Below are 19,502 nucleotides of genomic sequence, written 5' to 3' on the forward strand. Positions count from 1 at the left end.
CTTCAAAGAAAAATTCCTTGATAAAAGATCTTTATTACCTTATCTCTTGCCCATTGTATAGTATGCTCGATAGCAGCTGGAAAGGATTTGAGAGTACAAAACGGTATTTCCTCTTCTGGGGGATCCCGCTAGTTTACAAAATATGACAATAGATAGTTAAGAGAAGCAATGATGATTTTTTTTTTTTATGGTGAGGAAGACTGTCCTTGAGCTAACATCTGTGCCAATCTTCCTCTATTTTGTATATGGGACGCCACCACAGCATGGTTTGACAAGCAGTGTGTAGGTCTGTGCCCAGGATCCAAACCCGCGAACCCCAGACCACCGAAGCGGAGTGCATGAACTTAACCAGTACACCACCAGGCCGGCCCCAAATGATGATTTTCTTACTGACTGAATTTATTTGAACATTTTAAGGCCATTAAAAAATAAATTCAAAAACAATAAATCCAACATTTTTATGTCTTCTTTCTCCTAGGGAATAAGAGGAAAAGTTGATTCTTTTGACACTTAACCTATTTGTTAATAGCAATGTAATAACAAACATGAATTTTGTTATCACTTATCTGAGCACTCATTTGGTACCATGTAGTACTTATGGCAGATCACCATATGTAATTCATTTTTTTACTCGAAGAATTAAGGTAATATTTAAAACTTTATAAAACTCCCTACTTTGAAAAGAAATTCAAGAATCCCCAATATAGTGCTCAGATATCATGAATTTCTCCATGGAGGAAAAAACTGGGGAGAATGGTTATATCCTTGATGCTTTGTTTTTTGCAGAAAATTTGTATTAAATAAATGGCAAATGCCTATGTTGTCTCATGTGAAAAAGTACCACTGAAGAAATTCATGTTCTATTATAGGGTACATTTGGCCTAGGTTTCTTGGTTTACCCAATCTAAAATGACTCACTTTGTCTCTTTTCACTTAGAGATTTATATTTTAGTTTGTTGATCTATGAAATACCATGAAATATTTTATAAGCCAAAGTGGAAAGCCAGAAGAGTATTAAATTCTGGTTTCTGAGTATGAAGTCAGAGAACATAGGAGAAAGTTTGGGAAAGATGTAGTAGAATGACAGAATCAAGGGAACTTTTAGAATTTTATAACATTCCCTACTTTGAAAATCTTCCAATATGACACCCAGTATATCATGATTTTTCTCCATTTAATTTCCTTCAAATTAAAATTATCAATTTTGCCTACTATAATGTTTTTATTATATAAATTTCTGATTTCTTGAGAGTATAAGTGGGAAAACATTTAAAAAAATTAAAAAATTTTACTAAATCAAACATATCCATTAAAATAAAGGAATATTTACACTTATACAAAAATATTCTTCTGTCAACTTTACAACTTGGTTTATCTTTTTGTAAATCCTAAAGCCTACAATTATTTCCTAGGTCAGAGGTTTTCAACCTTGGCAGTACTTCAAAATTACTTGTGGGGGTTTAAAAAAAATTTATATCTATATCATTTATACACAATATATGTATATAGATAGACAGCTTGGTCCCTCCTATGGAGAAACTGATTCTTCAGTAAGATTTTGGGTAGGTCATCAGTTGAAAGGTGGTTAGAAAACTAACCAAGCAGCTCTGAGAAATAAATAGTAAACACAAGAATAAGACTCCAGAAAGACCAGAAACAAAATTTTGATGATTAAAAAAATAAGTTTAGCTATATTTTTAAAACTGTACACGCACACATGTATGGACATCATTGGCAGATCAAAAATAGAAGGATTAGGAAAGTTGAATCAAATTTGTTGACTGATGAAGACAAAAAAATTATGAGATATAAAGAAGAGAGACATTTACTTCAAAAAACTGGTTCACTTACATGACTATTATAGGATTCAGTCAAATGAGGTACAATAACTTCAGTGTGTCCCTTAGTGCCCATTGTTCCAGAATCTAAGAGGGGCCGTAGATTGGCTAAGCAACGACTATTTGAAAAGATAACACATAACAAACATAAAAATGAGCAATAACAATGTAAGCAGAGGACGTCCTACCACTTTCTATTGACCATTTCACACACTGATCACTCCTTGAATGTAATATTTTAGGAAAGAGGTACATTACTACTAAACAATCCATTCATCATTTCCATCCTCTTCCCCCCATAAATTTTGTTGCTCAACCTAATAATCTTTGTCTTTACCTTCTACTACTAGTATCAAATTTGGGGCTTCAACTTGTTTTCTGCTAGGTTAACTCTTAACTGTGTTACCCTTTCTTCTCTTGTTTCCTATTTCTTCTTTGGTTATTTTCTGACTATAAGTTCTATCCCACCGTATCTTCTTAACGTTTTCTTTATCCAAACAATATACCTTCTTCATCAATACTTACAACACCTATATTTTCTACACATGTTAATTTCTTAAAGTTTTTTTTATCTTCCTCTGCCCAAGATTACAAACTTTCCACTATACTCTCAAGTGGCAAATTTTCTTCTGTTAATACATCTGCTCTAGCACCCTAATATTAAAGAGTCATATAAAGTTGTAACAAAGATTTTGTAAGGTATACACATTATAGTCATTCATTCATCTACTTAACAGCTATTTACTGAATGACATCATGGGTTGGGCACTGAGGCTACAGTGATGGGAAAAATAAATGGTCCCTAAATAAATGATTTAGTGAGGAAACAAATATGAAATAAATATGTATACGTCTATCAATAAAAATAAGTGCTATGAAGGAAAAAGTACAGAGTGCTATGAAAGATTACCATAAAAGAGTCTAATTTAGAATTTGGGGGTTAAAGAAAGTCTGTTTGAAGAAAGACATTTAGGCTGAAACTGAAAGGATGAGGAAAAAAACTTAAGTAAGTAAAAGAGTAAGTAGGTAAATTTGGGGCTCAGAGTTTTGGAACAAGATAAATGTAACTTCCTGAGGCTGAAGGAGAGTATGTGCAAGTCCCTGAGGTAAAAAAAAATGCTGGATGCCCTCTAAGAACTGAAAGAAGGAATAAGTGTAGCTGGAATAAAGGGAGCCAGGGGGGAATGGGTAAATTTTAAACTGGGGTGGTGGACAGGAGGCAAATACCCTATTAAAAACATTTAGGCTATGTTAAAGATCTTGAATTTTATTCTAGGTATAATGAGAAATCATCAAAGGGTTTGGGTTTGAGAAGTACTATAATAGCAACACAAAGAATAATCAGAAAATCTGGTAACTTTTCAACAGGTGTGAGAGAAGTGAAAACAAGGCAATTCTTTATGAACCTGAATTTTAAGAACATACCTGTCAACATATCTCCTAGCTTCCACATTATCTAATGCTGTAATAATTATATCTTGTCTAGTATAGAACTCATCACTGTAAATAGCCTCAGTGGCTGGACATACTTTGTTCAAGTGTGCATCTATCTTTAATTGAGGATTTATTTTCAGGGTTGCATCAGCAGCAGTATAGCTTTTAGGTTTCTAAACAAATAAATAAAAAGAGAAGAAATAAATGTTAAAGATAGGCTATGACTGAACCTACACATTCTTACCACTGTAATATATGTATGAGGTGAGAATAATGAGACCAATTTTCATTTTTAATTTGTGGAAATTATATTCACTGTAGTCACACTACATTTAGTAATGCATACTAGTTGGAATAATTTGCACATTATTAATAAAACAACCCCTATTTTACAGATAAGTGCTTTAAAGTTCTTAAAATATTACTTAAAAGTCCAATTAAAAGTACATTTTTTCCCCAGTAATGAGGTTTGAATTGGATAAGTGCCTACAAAAAAAAGAGAACACATTCAGTGAAAATATTAGAAATCCAAATTTTGCAGAAAATGAGCTCTTAACAGGTATGGGAATCTAATGCTTTGGTACTGAAATCTTTTAAAAATATTACTATTACTGGATGGAAATATTTTAAAAATTATTATATATGTTTCAGTTTATAAAAAAGGATATCCTAAATATAATGCACTTAAAGATTAAGTGATCATTATTAAATCATTAGTGTTATCAAAGTTCATTTGGGAATACTGGCTCTGACACTAAATATCTATAGACCATTCTGTTTGAATTCAAGCATCTAGTTTTAGTGGTATTTCTGTCTCTTCTCACATTGCTAGGCTGACAAATTTTTACTTCTCAGCGCTGTTAGTGTATATACAAAGCACAAACTTTGTTAGAACTCCGTAAACTAAGAATAAACAGGCCTTTATAGTTTTTGTATAAATAAAATGTGCAAAGTTAAGTGAATGAATTTTGTGACATATATTTTAGTTCATAAGAGACCCTGTTACTTAGTTCTTTATATTTGGATAAGTGAGGCAATTAGGTTAACTATGCCACCTGCTTTAGTTACTTTTCTCTTCATGACATTCTTAAGCTTAGTTTACTAAGATAATGAATAAGCTGTTGAAAAATAAAGTGAAAAAACACTTCTAAAGTAAAAGCAAATTTGTTTGACTGACTAAACTGCTTCTTTTCCTGACAAATAATTTGCTCTCTATAAAAAAGATTGACAACAAGCATTATTTTACAGTAAAAAGGGATGCTAAATAGTCAAAAAAGATCAAAAGAGCACAAAATTCTAAGTGCTAAATGTTACCCATTTTGCACTAAAGGTCAAAAAGAAAAAGTGCCAAATTTGTGATCTATTAAAATTTCAAATTAGGAAACCTATTTCTATATCTATCTTTAGTTTGTAAAATTAAGTATGTAGACACACTTTGGTGACTACAAAACGAAAAAATACTGCCCATGATTCACAACTCAGATTTTAATATCCAAAATCAACACAAATATCCATTTTTACATTAAAAATAATTTATATTTTTCCCTATTGTCATTCCCATTATTTGATAATTGAGAGATTCTAATAAAATAAAGAACATACCATGCTTGTTTAAGCACCATTTTCTACTTATAAAAAAGAAAACTCTCTTCTTTTTTGTATCACACAATTGATGATTTAAATTTGAAACAGAATAGCAACACACCTGTATGTGATGAGGACGAAATAAGAACTGTCTATTCAAGTTGGATTTTTCTATCAAGTCAGGGTCTGTAACTGTAACCTGATATCACGAAAAGAAAACAGCTGAAATTACATAACATATAAATTAAATCTATTTTGCTTTTCTCAGGATGACTAAAATAACTCCCACAAGTTATTCTAAATTATTTTGGCTGGTAAAGGTTATAAGAATACAAATATTCAAAATGGTAACCAATACTACACTTTTTATACTTATACTTAATTATAATTAATGTTTAGCATAAGAACATATCTTATAGCTGAAGCAAACCAAAACTTTTTCTAATTATAACAAAATAGAGGTTAAAACATCACTATCACATATCATAAACATGTAATGAATTACCTACAGAGGAGCTAGCTCTTCTTTCTAAATTTATATTTATTCCCAATCTCAACTAATTTGGAAACGAGGCTTGCATGTTTCAATTTGAAAGGAACTCTTGCTAAAGCAGAGGTCTACAAACTACAGTGCAGGCAGGCAGCCTGTTTTTGTAAATAAAGTTTTATGGAACACTGTCACACTGTTTAGTTATGTCTATGGCTGTTTTCACGTTAAAATGGCAGAGCTGAGTAGTTGTGAACGAGACTTATGGTCTGCCAAGCCTAAAATAGTTGCAATCTGGCCTTTAATGCAGATCCTCATTTTAAAGGATGCAAGATGAAAGTAAACAGACCCAAGATAATCTGAAAAGTATTCATAATGTATTTGTCACTTAAGCTAGTATTTATAAACAAGATTTGACCAGGAGTAGTATTTCTTAGTGTGTTCCAGTTGTTAGATGTTGACTGGTGGTCACAGACATATTCATTTTCTTTTAGCTGGTATTTCCCTGATTTCTTTTGTTTTCAACGTTTCTATGTAATTATGTGTTAGAGGGTGTCTCTTTTAAATACAAAAAAAAAAAAAAAAAAGCCAAACAAAATGTCTTTTAACAAAAAGCTTAATCAATATACAATTACTGTGATTACTAATATAAGACTTTTTCTTCCATACACCCCAACCAAACTTTTTATCATCTCCCTTTTTTTTGGTCTTCTACTGGATTGATCAAGTTTTCTTGATTCCAATCTCTTCCTCCCTCTAACTGAACTGGTTTAGAAGTTAAACATCTATTTTTATGTGGTTGTACTCAAAATTTTAACACGCACATGTGACTTAAGATCCAAAATTAATTAAAATCTCTATCTTCCTCCTCAACAATTAGAGGATATTTGAACTCTTTCTTCTACTTTCCATGATATCAATGAACATGTTACTTATTTTTAATCATCACACTCCCAAATCAGACAATATTTTAATTATGTTTTAAGAATCAATGCTTATTTAAATCTAATAATGTTGACAAAAGCTTCTACTTCTACTTACTTTACGTATTGCCCACATTATCTAATGGTTCTTTCAGTTAGAACCAAGAAGTGCTAATTTTTCATCATTTTACTTGTCAGATATCTTTACTTCTCTTGAAAGATAATTTAACTGAGTAAGGAAATCTACGTTGATAGTAATTTGCTCTTGCACTATGAAGATATGCTTCCCTATCTTCACATGTGCATTTCTTGCTGATGAGAAGTCTATTAGGTAATCTCTCTTTTTATCTTTGCCTTTGATTTGCTTGGGGACTAGTTTACCTTTTCAATCTGAACACACTTATCTCTTCAACTCTGGAAACTTTTGTCATTATCCTTGGAATATACTGAAATTCTTACTTCACTTTTTATAAAAATTTCAGTGCCTTTTCCCCCTCATATTTCTATTCCTCTTTCTATATCTTTGGTCATTTTTAATATTATTTTAAAGTTTGTTTGCTCTATTTTCTGTAGCACTCCTTTTATTTATAGTTTTTAGAGGGCTAATTATTCTATTTTCCTTGGATGATTCTTCTTCCAGGTGGTACTTTTTTCTAGTGGACTGTCATTTTTAATTGTGAATTGTCTTGAATGGATGTTGATTTTTCTGCATAGTCCTGCATACTCTGGGTAAGTAAGTATCACCATGATGCAGTTTTGCATTTGTTTTAGTTAGAGCTCTGGAGGTCTCAATTATCGTAAGTCTGTTATATTCATTTCTCTGTGTGAATTCTTTATATGATGTAATTTGGGACCCCATACACCAGTGTATGCTCTGAGCTTCAATTTCTCACGAGTAACTTCCCTTCTATTTAATGTTTTGGACATATGTTCAAGATAGAAATACTTGTGATTCATCCCAGCTTTTAGCTCAGGAATTAATTTCTCTCTTGGTTCCCAGAACCTGGGGATTTCTCTTTCCTTCTTTCTAGTTAGTTTGGCTACATACGTAAACACTTAAAAAAAAAAATGTATACAAGACGTCTATGTGTTTGTAGTAGGATAGATATCTGTTCACATTATTTTACCTTGCTTTGTTACCTGAAGTCAGTAGGTTTGTTTACTATAGTTCTATTCCCGACCTTTACATGTTGATATGTATTGTGAATGTCTAAGGAGTTAAAGTATAGTCATGAGTTGCATAACGTTTCGGTCAACAATGGACCGCATATACAACGGTCGTCCCATAAGATTAGTACCATATAGCCTAGGTGTGTAGTAGGCTATACCATGTAGGTTTGTGTAAGCAGAAACTATAATGTTCGCACAACGACAAAATCTCCTAACGACACTTAGAATGTATCCCCATCGTTAAGTGAGGCATGACTGTATTCAGGTGATTCCCAAACTTATGTAACCAAGGATTTTTTCTTTTTAGAAATATCTTTTAAAACCACCTCAACTAACAGTGGTTTGTGGAACACAATTCAGGAAATGCTGGCCAGGAATAATATAAATGTAGAGCATCTGCCTGTAACTGAGAGTAATGAATACCCTTTTTAAATGGAATAATAAGCCAAGTTTAACAAACCATAAAATGTGAGCTATTATATAAACTTAACACATTTAATTACTCATTGTTAGTCATCATGATAAATCACTACTCTGGGAAGCTAGTTTACATCTTAAAGGCAAAACAGCACCAGTGAAATATATTTTTATTTAAACACATGGCATTGCTTCCCAATTAACTCACATTTATAGTCTTAAGAATATGAACTGTACATCGAAGTTCATAGTATTCCCTCTTCTTTTGATAATCACCAATTCTAACTATATCTGAGTACTCTGCAACTTTTTAATGTTAGCTTCTCCCATCTTTAAGATTTATTTAATAATTAGTAAGTACTATCTAACTGAAATAATAACAAGAACATTAATTTGCTTTATAGTTTGCACAGCCCTTTCACATTTGATCTGCACAATTACGTTATGAGATACGTAGTACAGTATGAGATAATATAGTATATTTTCACAGTATTAGAGAAAGAAAATGGGGAGCAGAGAATTAAAGTAAGTTGCCACAATGTCACATAACTTTTGAAAAGTGGTCAGAGTAGAATCAGAATTTTCCAATTTCTAGCTTAATGCTCTATCCTCAAAAATCTGTATTTCAGATCTATGCAGTCAAATACAGTTCAAAAATGGGCAGCAACAGAAATATAAACTTAACTCTCAATGATTTACATCTTACCATTCCCTTCTCTTTGCTTGTGCCAACACCAAGTAGAGCAAAATTTTTTAACATTTCACAGCCTATAGCTCCACATCCTACCTATGAAGAAGAAAAATGAAATGTATCAGATTAAATAAAATTAGAACTTCTACTAAAGAGCAATTTCTTCTTAACTTTCTTCAAATGCTAAGTTATAATAAATACATAGTTTTAAAATAATTTGAACACTGTGACTCATTTTACTTTAAAATATTTAACTGGTTTATGATGCCATTATAAGTCTCAGTTAAAGAAAAAAAAAAAAAGTATAAACCAAATAAGGAAAAGCATATTATTTACAATTCCTTTAAACAGAAGACATTTTAAAACTCCAAACAAAAGCCAAACATTAAGCTCATTTTTTATATTAGAAACAAACTGCACAAAACATGAGTGCAACATTTTAATGAAAAAGATTTCTTGTTTACAGACAATTTTCAAAACTCATTTGATGGCTATAACTATTCTAAGAGTTCTAGATTCCCCATGCACATAAAAGCTCAGCAATGGCTGATGATTTTCAAAACATTATTTTAAAAATGATTACTAAAAATCAGCAATATTTTCATGACTGATTATAATAATAAAAAAAAAATAAGTGGCAGGAAAAGGAGTTTTATGTTATTAGGGAGCGCTTCCCTACCAATGCACTAAGATATTTAAGAAAGCCAAATCCACCTACATATTGCTTCATTTGGTAAGAAAAAAATAACCAATTTTTAACATATTTCTAGAAAATCATTTGATGTTCTCAAAACTATTCCATTTGTATTTTAATTTTAAATGTATTAATTCTTTAAACTAGGGGTTGGTAAACTTTTTCTGTAAAAGGCCAGACAATAAATATTGTCAGTTTTGTAGGCCATATAATCTGTGTCACAACTCATCAACACCACTATTATAGCATGAAAGAAGCCATACACAATACAGAAATAAATGGGCTGGGCTGTGTTCCAGTGAAACTTTATTTACAACAACAGGCAACAGGATGGATTTGGCCTGTTGGCCATAGTTTGCAAACTCCTGTTTTAAAATTTACTGAATGTCTACTATGTTAGGAACTATACTTACTTAGAATTAAATTTGTTTTAATAAATTAACTTGATGATACACAATAGCAGTCTGAATGTACTATTTATTCTCATCATTATTCATACTTACTAAGAAGATACTCAAATTTTGTAGCTTCTGACACAAAGTGTCTCCAATACAGGCTCGTAAGGCATCATATCTATCTCCTCTGAAGAAAATAACACATACCAAGAAAACAGAAAGGCATAAAAAAAATTATTAAGATTAGTTTCATTATTGTTAATACCAATTTAATTTTGTACTTAGAATACTCTTTAAGAGTTTCCTCCAATAGATAAAGAGAAAGAGAAGAGACTCCATAAAGAAATCAGTTTTTCCTTTTTCCATTTGACTTAATATCCTAAGTCCAAGTGACTTAAGTGAAGGTGACTTTAGTTTATCTAGACAAAACAATTTTCTAAGGCAGGGATTTTTAATAAAGATTCTTAAGAGTAGTCTACAGATGGGCTTTGGAGTTGTTAACTCACTTAAATTAAAGGCAGAACTTTGGGTTATGTGTATTTTGAGAAGAATGAATCCATAAGATTTTAAGATTCTCTATCCATAAGCTTTTATCAGATTCTCAAAGAGATTTTTGACCCAAAAAGGTGAAGAGTGACTAATATAGTATTTTATAGCAAAAGTTTTCATCTAACATCAGAATGGTATTTTGAATGCTATCCTCATGATATACAATTCAAAATTTTATATTCATTATTTATAAAGTGGTCAAGAGAGATGGCATTATTATGACACTTAACCTCTAAGTAGAGAAGAAATGATTCCAGAATTAAAAGACTTAGGAGAAAAGATTATCTAAAACAAATGCATGTTTAGACAAAAACTCTTTTAATCTAGTTGCCTCTTATAAACATACAACGAAGGAAAAAAGCAACAGAAATTTCAGTCTTACCGTGGGAGAAATTCTTTTTGTTCAGGTTTGCCTAGGGATTCAACAATATCTTCTGCTTCAATGTATAACTGAAAAATAGAAAGTAAAAACACAACTTATTATGTATAAAACTTAAATTGCTAGAAAAAGTAGTTCTTTTGTAGTTATTTAATAATCATTAAGGAAAACAATGACAAAAATGCCAATTCAGAGTAAAATCATAGATTTAAAAATATAATTTTTTAATACAATATATAATCTATATTCTTTCATTAAAACAATGGTTAAACCTGAAGGAACTGTTAAAAGATACAATTTGATTTATGTCACTTAGCCATCTTAAAGATGATATATTCTAATTTTAATAAACGAAAGGAAATTTCACCTCCAAATCTATTTTTTATAACTACATTGAAAACTCTGGAAGCCCCATTCAATTTCAGCTACATTTGAATAAGTAATTTGATTACTTTTTGATAAGAAAGTACCTAGTCTGTATTTATTTTCCAGCTTGGGTGTATTATATGTCATTTATAACTACATATACTACTGAGGAAATGATCTAGGAAGCCACAACTTCAGCATTTTTAAAAATACCAAACAGAATTAGTTTCAAGTTAATGAAAAAAACAACTGTCTCACTCTCGTTTTCATTTAAGTAACTTATGTGGCTAAATTTGAACATGTCCAAATGGTTACTTATTTAATTATAACACCACACAATCCATACTAATAACATATATTTCCCATGCTGTTTAGTTGTATCTAAACCAGACTTTTACAACTGAACTTGTACTCTGTGTTAAAATAAACCAAATAATTCAGCAACAAAACAGCATTATGTGGGTATTTTTTAAAACCTAAAAAAAGATAAATGTTATATTCAAAATGTTTAAAGTGTTTCCAAAGAGAAAGAACCTGAAGAGTGTCCTTAGATACCCACCCTCTGCCAATTATTCCTTCTTGTAACAGAAAATGAAGGTTTTCATTCCATCTTCTGATGTTTATATAGTTCTCAAACTTACACCATCCCTATGCTTTTTACCTTCAGAAGTTTATATCTAGGAAGGGAATCTGAAGATTCATGATGACAAATGATTTCATGGAACAGTTCGAGTCCTGAGAGCCCATGAATGCTAAGCTAACAGTACTGGAAACTAAGTATAAAGATAGAAAATTCATTTCCTCACTTTCACAAATGAAAAAACTACATCCTGGAATGCAAATCGGCATTATATCCCAATAGCCTCAACAAATGATCTTGTTTCAGTTTCAATTACAGAACTAAGTTCTGGTGGCATATCGCAACTCTCTCAGGTATCAAAAAACATTTTAAGGTTGCTTTTATGATATATTAATCATACATTATGATTCATAACAGACATTCATTGTATGGGTGGATAATTCAACCTTAAATATAAAAAATTATTAAAATATAGAACTAACCCACTGGCACAAAGGAGAAAACTTTCCTGTCACAGCTTTCAATACTTCTTGGCTGGCAACACCTCCTACTACTGCAGCAAGTGGGGCTAAAAAGCCTTGAGCAGTCCAAGAGAGCCAACGCACAATGTCAACATTTATTTCAGGCTGAAACACAAGCCATGAAAGACAGTAATATTAACAGTATTCACATAGGACACTCAAAATTTCAATGACAATGTGAGAATTATTATAGCTTAACTTCTAAAAAAGCTACTCAATTTTCTTACCAACTAGTTTTTAAGTCCTAAAAAAGTCCCAATTCATAATAAAAGACTCAGTTGCATGACAGTTACTTTAAGCAATATTTCTCTTTACCAGTACTTGCCTATTTTCGCTTTTTGACTCTGTATGTTACACTAGGGCACCACTTAGAATTAACTGGAATATCTACCATTTACATTTTTTGTTAAAGAACAGTTCTGTGATGTCAGTCAATATTTAAAAATACCAGGATTAAAAAAAAAATGTTTTAATGAAAACTATGGAAAAACCTTGAACCTAGGTAAATGAAAATAAAAATAAAATGATCCATAAAAAATGATAAGGAACTATCTGTTTGTGCTCGAAGTGGTAAATAAAAAGCGCAAGTGTGAAAAACAATGAGACAAAACATTGTTTAAAAAGGCAGTCAGAGGCTGGCCCAGTGGCGTAGTAGTTAAGTTGATGCGTTCCACTTCAGTGGCCCGGGGTTCACTGGTTCAGATCCTGGGCACAGAGCTACTCACTGCTCATCAAGCCATGCTGAGGTGGCGTCCCATATAGAAGAGCTACAAGTCTACAACTATGATATACAACTATGTACTGGGGCTTTGGGGAGAAAAAAGATAAAAAAAAGAGGCAGATTGACAACAGATGTTAGTGCAGGACCAATCTTCCTTAAAAAAAAAAAAGCAGTAAAAAAAAAAAAGAGTAATGACTGACAAATAATAATGTACACCAGAAATTTCAGTGTTATGACCTCAATAAAATAATTAAAAAAAAAGAGTAATGGCACCTTTGCATACTAATCTAAGAGCCAATTATCACAAAGTTCTCATTATTATACTTAAAAACTGAAATGATATTTCTCAAAATAAGATTTATTAGTATTTCTAAGGAAATATTGGAGAACTGGATCTTGGAGCTATTGTTTCAGCACAATGTCTTATTTGTAACAAAGATCTCTTCATGAGCTGTGGCTTCTCTTTCTCTTCCTATTCTTTCAACATCAGTAACCTTAATCTTATACTCCTGAAATCCTTGTAAAATAACAGTACTTATGCATTTCGGGGGAAAAGGGAAAGATTTTATTACATTCTCAAAGATATCTGTGATACAAAAAAAGGGTACTATCTATTCACTATTCCACCCACTCCATTTCAATTTTCTGTACCTCATTATTTTTCAACTATTTAGCACTAACCTCAATTCAGATAGATTATGATTTTAAGCTGTGTCATTTTTGAACGCAGAGACTTTGTTGGTAGTGATAATATTAAAAACAATGATGAGATGCTAATAAAAGCAGGCAATTTGATTGAGCACCTACTGTGTGAGTTGTATATTAAGTCCTCATGTAATCTTCAAAATAATTCTAGGAAATATAATTCCTACCATACAAATTAGAAAACTGAAACTTTGAAAGATTAAGTAACTTACTCAAGGTTTTACAGCTAGTAAGTGGGGAGGCCAGGATCTGATCCTGAAAAGTCCAACTCCAAAGCTCTATTCTTACCATTAGGTTACACTATCTCCTAAGATTCTATTATTTTTTAATAAATAAACAAATATGCAAATCTGGGGTATTTTTGGTTGCCCTAGGATAATGATGATGGCCTAAATCTGAATTTCCCTACATAATCTCCAAAAAAAGATACATATCCAAAAGGAGAAATAAACCAGTGGCAGGACTCTTCAGCACTACCAGAAAACAGAGAATATTACAAAGTTTAAATTACCTGTAAATAGAGAAATAAATACAAAACTCCAACAGATCTATTTCTGGACTTCACCTTGCTGCAAACCTGCAGAAAGCAGGAAGCGTGTGACCAAAGAAAAGAGAATGAAAGGCCTAATGATGACAAAATCATCCTGAGAAAACAAAGTCCCACACTACGTGCAAAAAATCTTTTTTTAAAAAAAATTTTTTTATTTGTTTATTTTTCCCCCAAAGCCCCAGTAGATAGTTGTATGTCATAGCTGCACATCCTTCTAGTTGCTCTATGTGGGACGCGGCCTCAGCATGGCCGGAGAAGCAGTGCATTGGTGCACGCCTGGGATCCGAACCCGGGCCGCCCGTTAACGGAGCGCCCGCACTTAACCGCTAAGCCACGGGGCCGGCCCCAGTGCAAAAAATCTTGAATACAGGTATGAAATCTGGCAGATCTCAGCAGTGACTATGGCAAAAGAACTTCTCTGGGAGATAATGATGTAAATAGAAAGGGGGAGATATCCTTTGACAGACAAAGCTAAAGACAAAGTAAGAGGGAAGTTAAGGATTTGGCAGAAATCACAGAGATCCACAAGACACATTAACACCTATCCACCAAAAGAAATCATCCACTGAAGAAACTCCTTTTCAGTATCCTGAGAGAAGAGGGGTTCTAGAAGTAGAAATCTAAAACAGCACCCAAAACCTTACTCTGTCCAAAAAATAATCAGAAGAATCAGTTCACCATACAAAGTTAATATAAGAAGGAAACAGAAAATTAGAATCAAAACATTTTAGCTATTGAAAATTTCTCCTCTAAAATAATCACAAGGCAGAGGACATTTGACTGAGTGAATTAAATATCCTTAACAAACATTTGGAAATATGGGAAAACAAACACAAAAACCCCACCTTGAATCTGAAATTTAATAACTAAGAAGCAAAATAATCCATTCCACATCCCCCAAAAGGGAAGAAATAAATAAATAAAAGAAAATCTGAATCTACATATCAAAATGGGCTCATGGTGACCCTGGGAAAACTGACTGAATGATCAACCCTGAGATATAACCAGGTAAAACTATTAGATTTCAGGGATGAAAATACACAGAAGAAAAAATATACAGGGACTCAAGGCAAAACGATCAGATTACTCATAAGAGTAAGAAAATTAAGCTGGCATCATATTTTTCAACAATAAGACACAAAGCAAAATATCACCAAAGAAGGTAAGAGCCTAAAATTTTACATCCAGCCAAGCTGCCTTTGAAGTATAAGGGCTTCAAAAAAATTTAAAACATTTAAGAACTCAGGGAATATCATAATTCTAAGTTCTTTCTGAGGAATATACTAGAGACCAAACCTGATTTTGAGACTTACTATAAAGCTACAGTAATCAAGATAGGATAGTACTAGCAAAACGGCAGAAACAACTAATAGAAGATAATGGCAAGTTCACAAATAGCTCTACACCTATGCGGTCAATAAATTGTTGACAAAGATGCCAAGAAACCTGAATAAGGAAAGAACTGTCTTTTCAACAAATAGGCTAGAATTACTGGATATTCATTTACAAAAAAATTAACCTTGATTTATACCTGGTGTAAAAAAATGAACTCACAAAAGTACAAAACTGTACACAATAAATTCAAAATGTATAGTCATGGACACTTGATCTATACTTCGCATGGTATACAAAAATGAACTCACAAAAATATAAAACTTCTAGAAGAAAACATTGGAGAAAAGCTTTGTGATCTTGAGTTAAAAAAAGACATAAACCACAAAAAGAAAAATTATAAATTGAACTTTATCAAAATTAAAAACTTCTGCTCTTCAAAGACAGTGTAATGAATGCAAATGAAAAGACAATCCAGAGACTGGAAAAGAATATTTGTAAAACATGTATCTGATAAAGGACTCATATGCAGAACATGTAAAGAACTCTCTCAATCAAAAAGACAAGCTAATTAAAAAACAAGCAAAAATGTGAAAAGACAGTTTATCAAAGAAGAGATATGAATGGCAAATAAGCACGTGAAAACATACTCAAATTCATAGCCATTAATGAAATGCAAATTAGAACCACAATGAGATACCAATATGCACACTTTAAGATGGCTAAAATCAGATAATACAAAGTGCTGAAGAGAATGCAGAGCAACTGAAACTCTCAAACATTTCAGTTGCAAATGGTACGGCTACTCTGCAAAACAATTTGGCAGTTTCTAATAAAATTAAACATATACAGTCATGCACTGTATAACGACATTTCAGTCAAAGACGAACTGTACATATGTTGGTGGTCCCATAAGATTAGTATCTTATAGCCTAGGGGTATAGTAGGCTATACCATCTAGGTTTGTGTAAGTACACTCTATGATGTTTGTACAATGACGAAATCGCCTAATGACCATTTCTCAGAACATATCCCTGATGTTAAGGGACACATATCTGTACCTATGACTCTGTAATACACTACTAGATGTCTACCCAAGAGAAATGAAAACATATGTCCACCCTAAAATCTGTATGTATATGTTTGTAGCAGCTTTACTCATAACTGCCCAAACTGGAAACAATCCAAATGCCCATCAACTGGTGCAGGGACAAACAAACTGTGCCACATCTATGCAATGGAATACTACTCAGCAATAAAATGGAATGAATATGCAATGACATGGATGAAACTCAAATCCACTATATTTAGTAAAAGAAGCCAGACTCAAAAGGCTACATACTGCATGATTCCATTTATATGACATTCCGAAAAAGGCAAAACTGTAGTGGTTGCCATGGTTTGGTTGGTGGAAAGGGAGATGATTATAAAGAAGCATGAGAGAATGTTTTGGCATTATGGAAATGTTTTGTATGTTGATTGTAGTGATACATACATGACTGTATACTTAAGAGTTCATCATGTGCAGCTGAATTAATTGTGTACAGAATTTTGTGTAACTAACTGTACACCTAAAAAGGGTGAAATTTACTTTAGTTTTATCTCAATAAACCCTAATCACGTCCTTCCTTCTAATTATAGACCTCAACAATCTATTTCTAGCTTTTCATACTTTTCTATAACTACTAAATATGCAATAAAAGGTCTTTCATTTATGGCTAGTGATTCACTGTTTTCAGTATTTATTATTTCCTTTGTTTTAATTATATAAAATATGAGATCATATTATTCTTACTACTAATATTAAGACTTTCATTTCTCCCTCATTTTTACAAAATAAGATCAAAAACAATAAAATGTTCAAATAATTGCACAAACACTGCTATCTTGATATTTGCTAAAATGAAACTGTTGGCTGGCAGGCACTGGTACCATAACATAAAAAAAAACCATCTCTAGGTAAGTATGCCCAAATATGACATGCAGAATTGAGAGATATGAATATATAATGTATGAAAGAGATAATTTACAAAAAATTTACAACTTTAAATAGTGAGTTTTAGTGGGTTAACAAAACAAGTTTTGTTTTGTAAGTCAGAGAATAATAAAGAAGAATAATACTAATACTAAAAATATAGCAGCAGCAGCAGCAAGTCGTAATTACTATATGCCACATACTGTTCTAAGTACTTTACAAAATTAAATCATATAATGTTCACAACAACCCTATGAAGTAGGTTAACCCCATTTTACACATTTATAAACTAAACCAGAATGAAGTCAAGTAACTTGCCTACTGTCACAGAGTCAATAAGTAGGAAAGTGAAGATTTGAAGGATAAGAGAATATCAATATATAGAACATTTATATGTTACAAATCTTTTGATGGTCATAACTCTGAGTATTCACCTTCTCTTCCAAGGTTTCACTTATTGATGTTGCTAGTTTCAATAGTTCTTCTGAATCTTTTTGCCCTCTAGGATTCAAAACAAAGGACGCCAGTTTTAATTTTCTCAATTGCTATAAACAGTAGGTCATATTCAAAACTAAAATCTAAGAAATATTTAAAAAATCTAGAGTTTTTTCAACAGGTAGCACAAAGTGCTTCATTGACTTGAAGGTAATAGGCTTATTAAACACATGACTTCAAAATCATGCTCACCTAAGGACAGTATATAAATAAGGTTTAGTTTTAAATACACCAGGCAAAAACCTTTTGCAATAGTACTGACTTAGACTAGAAGGTAAAAAATTACATAATGGATTCATAACTCAATAATTCTCAGATTTTTTGTCTTAAGAAGTTGTACCTTTTGAAGACTTCAAAATGGGAAAATTCTTATTTAGTATAATTCCATTTTTCTAAATTGATCTCTCCACTCCCACCAGAAAAAAGACCAGAAGGTCAGAATAAATGTTTATCCAGTTTGGTGTCTCTAATAGTGTTGCAATTATAATGGGCTTAGTTACTTTCAAAAATTTTTAATCTATAATTTCTGAAATACTTCTCTTATAATAGGAAAAAAGTTATTCTAAACAAAGAACATTACCCAATATTTGGCTTGCGACTATAGCTCTCCTGAAACTGGTCCAAGGCAAGCATAGCTGTGTGAATCTGTAAAGGTGCCTATTTAGAACATTAAAAATTGGTTAATATTTATTGAGTGCTTAATATGTACCAGGCAGAGTGCTAATGCTTTTAAAACATTATTTAGTTTAATCCTTACAATAAATGTATTAGGTTAATACCATTATCTCTATTTAACAGATGAGGAAGCTGAGGGTTAGAGAAGTTCAATGACTTGACTTCAAGACCATAAAGCCGTATTTAAGCAACAGATTCAAGTTTCAATCCCAGGTAGTATGACTACTTTTTACTAGGTTATCCACAAGAAACTTAAGAGTAATATCGACTAAACAACAGCAACAAAATATTCGTATAAGATCACCCAGTCCGTTTCCTTACCAACATTTACAAATTTGGAAACTGTTAATATGATTCTTTCCTTATCACAAACACATTCACTGCCACAAAATTATGTCCAGTGATTTAAAAACATAGAATATATGCTTCCAAGGTTTTTTTGAAAGAAATATGTATTATATAAAACTCTACAGGGTTCAGAAAATCTTTTAATAAGATCACCTTTGCATAAATAATTGAAATAGTCTTTTAACCATCAAAGCTAGCAAATCATTATAAAAGTAAAAGCTCTTCCTATTATTCTAACACTTTTCACGATATAAATTCCTGTTTTTAATCCTTAAGTGTCAACTTTATATATGCGAATACAACCTTTATTAAAAATTTCTGACAGAAAAGTAGGGGCTGGCTCAGAGGCATAGTGGTTAAGTTCACGTGCTCTGCTTCGGTGGCCCAGGTTCCTGGGTTCTGATCCCGGGCGCGGATCTATGCACCGCTCATCAAGCCATGCTGTGGTGGCATCCCATATAAAAAATAGAGGAAGATGGGCACAGGTGTTAGCTCAGAGCTAATCTTCCTCAGCAAAAAGAGGAAGATTGGCAATGGATGTTAGCTCAGGGTCGATCTTCCTCACACACACACAAAAAATCTGACAGAAAAGTATATACATGGTTACTCCATTTTAACTTTTCACTTATTAATCCCCATCCCTGATTATGCTGCCTCTCTCAAACCTATGAAG

General features: G+C 32.1%; 1 protein-coding gene across 2 annotated transcripts in view; it reads right to left on the minus strand.

The window, feature by feature from the left end:
- The window catches only part of UBA6 (ubiquitin like modifier activating enzyme 6), a 76,682-nt gene that overhangs the window by 17,400 nt on the left and 39,780 nt on the right, over window positions 1–19,502 (minus strand). The window contains exons 12-21 of one of the 2 annotated variants that reach the window (XM_004419108.2): window positions 18,387–18,463; window positions 17,746–17,812; window positions 11,990–12,133; window positions 10,565–10,632; window positions 9,742–9,820; window positions 8,560–8,640; window positions 4,978–5,055; window positions 3,264–3,445; window positions 1,852–1,957; window positions 39–128 (exon numbers count right to left, since the gene is read on the minus strand). In XM_004419108.2, coding sequence (XP_004419165.2) covers window positions 39–128; window positions 1,852–1,957; window positions 3,264–3,445; window positions 4,978–5,055; window positions 8,560–8,640; window positions 9,742–9,820; window positions 10,565–10,632; window positions 11,990–12,133; window positions 17,746–17,812; window positions 18,387–18,463 — 972 coding nt within the window. The remainder of the gene's footprint in view (window positions 1–38; window positions 129–1,851; window positions 1,958–3,263; window positions 3,446–4,977; window positions 5,056–8,559; window positions 8,641–9,741; window positions 9,821–10,564; window positions 10,633–11,989; window positions 12,134–17,745; window positions 17,813–18,386; window positions 18,464–19,502) is intronic. The other variant, XM_087434394.1, reaches the window with a different exon arrangement.

This window comes from Ceratotherium simum, chromosome 8, assembly GCF_057802395.1.
Source record: "Ceratotherium simum simum isolate JZ-2026a chromosome 8, ASM5780239v1, whole genome shotgun sequence".
Taxonomy (NCBI): domain Eukaryota; kingdom Metazoa; phylum Chordata; class Mammalia; order Perissodactyla; family Rhinocerotidae; genus Ceratotherium; species Ceratotherium simum.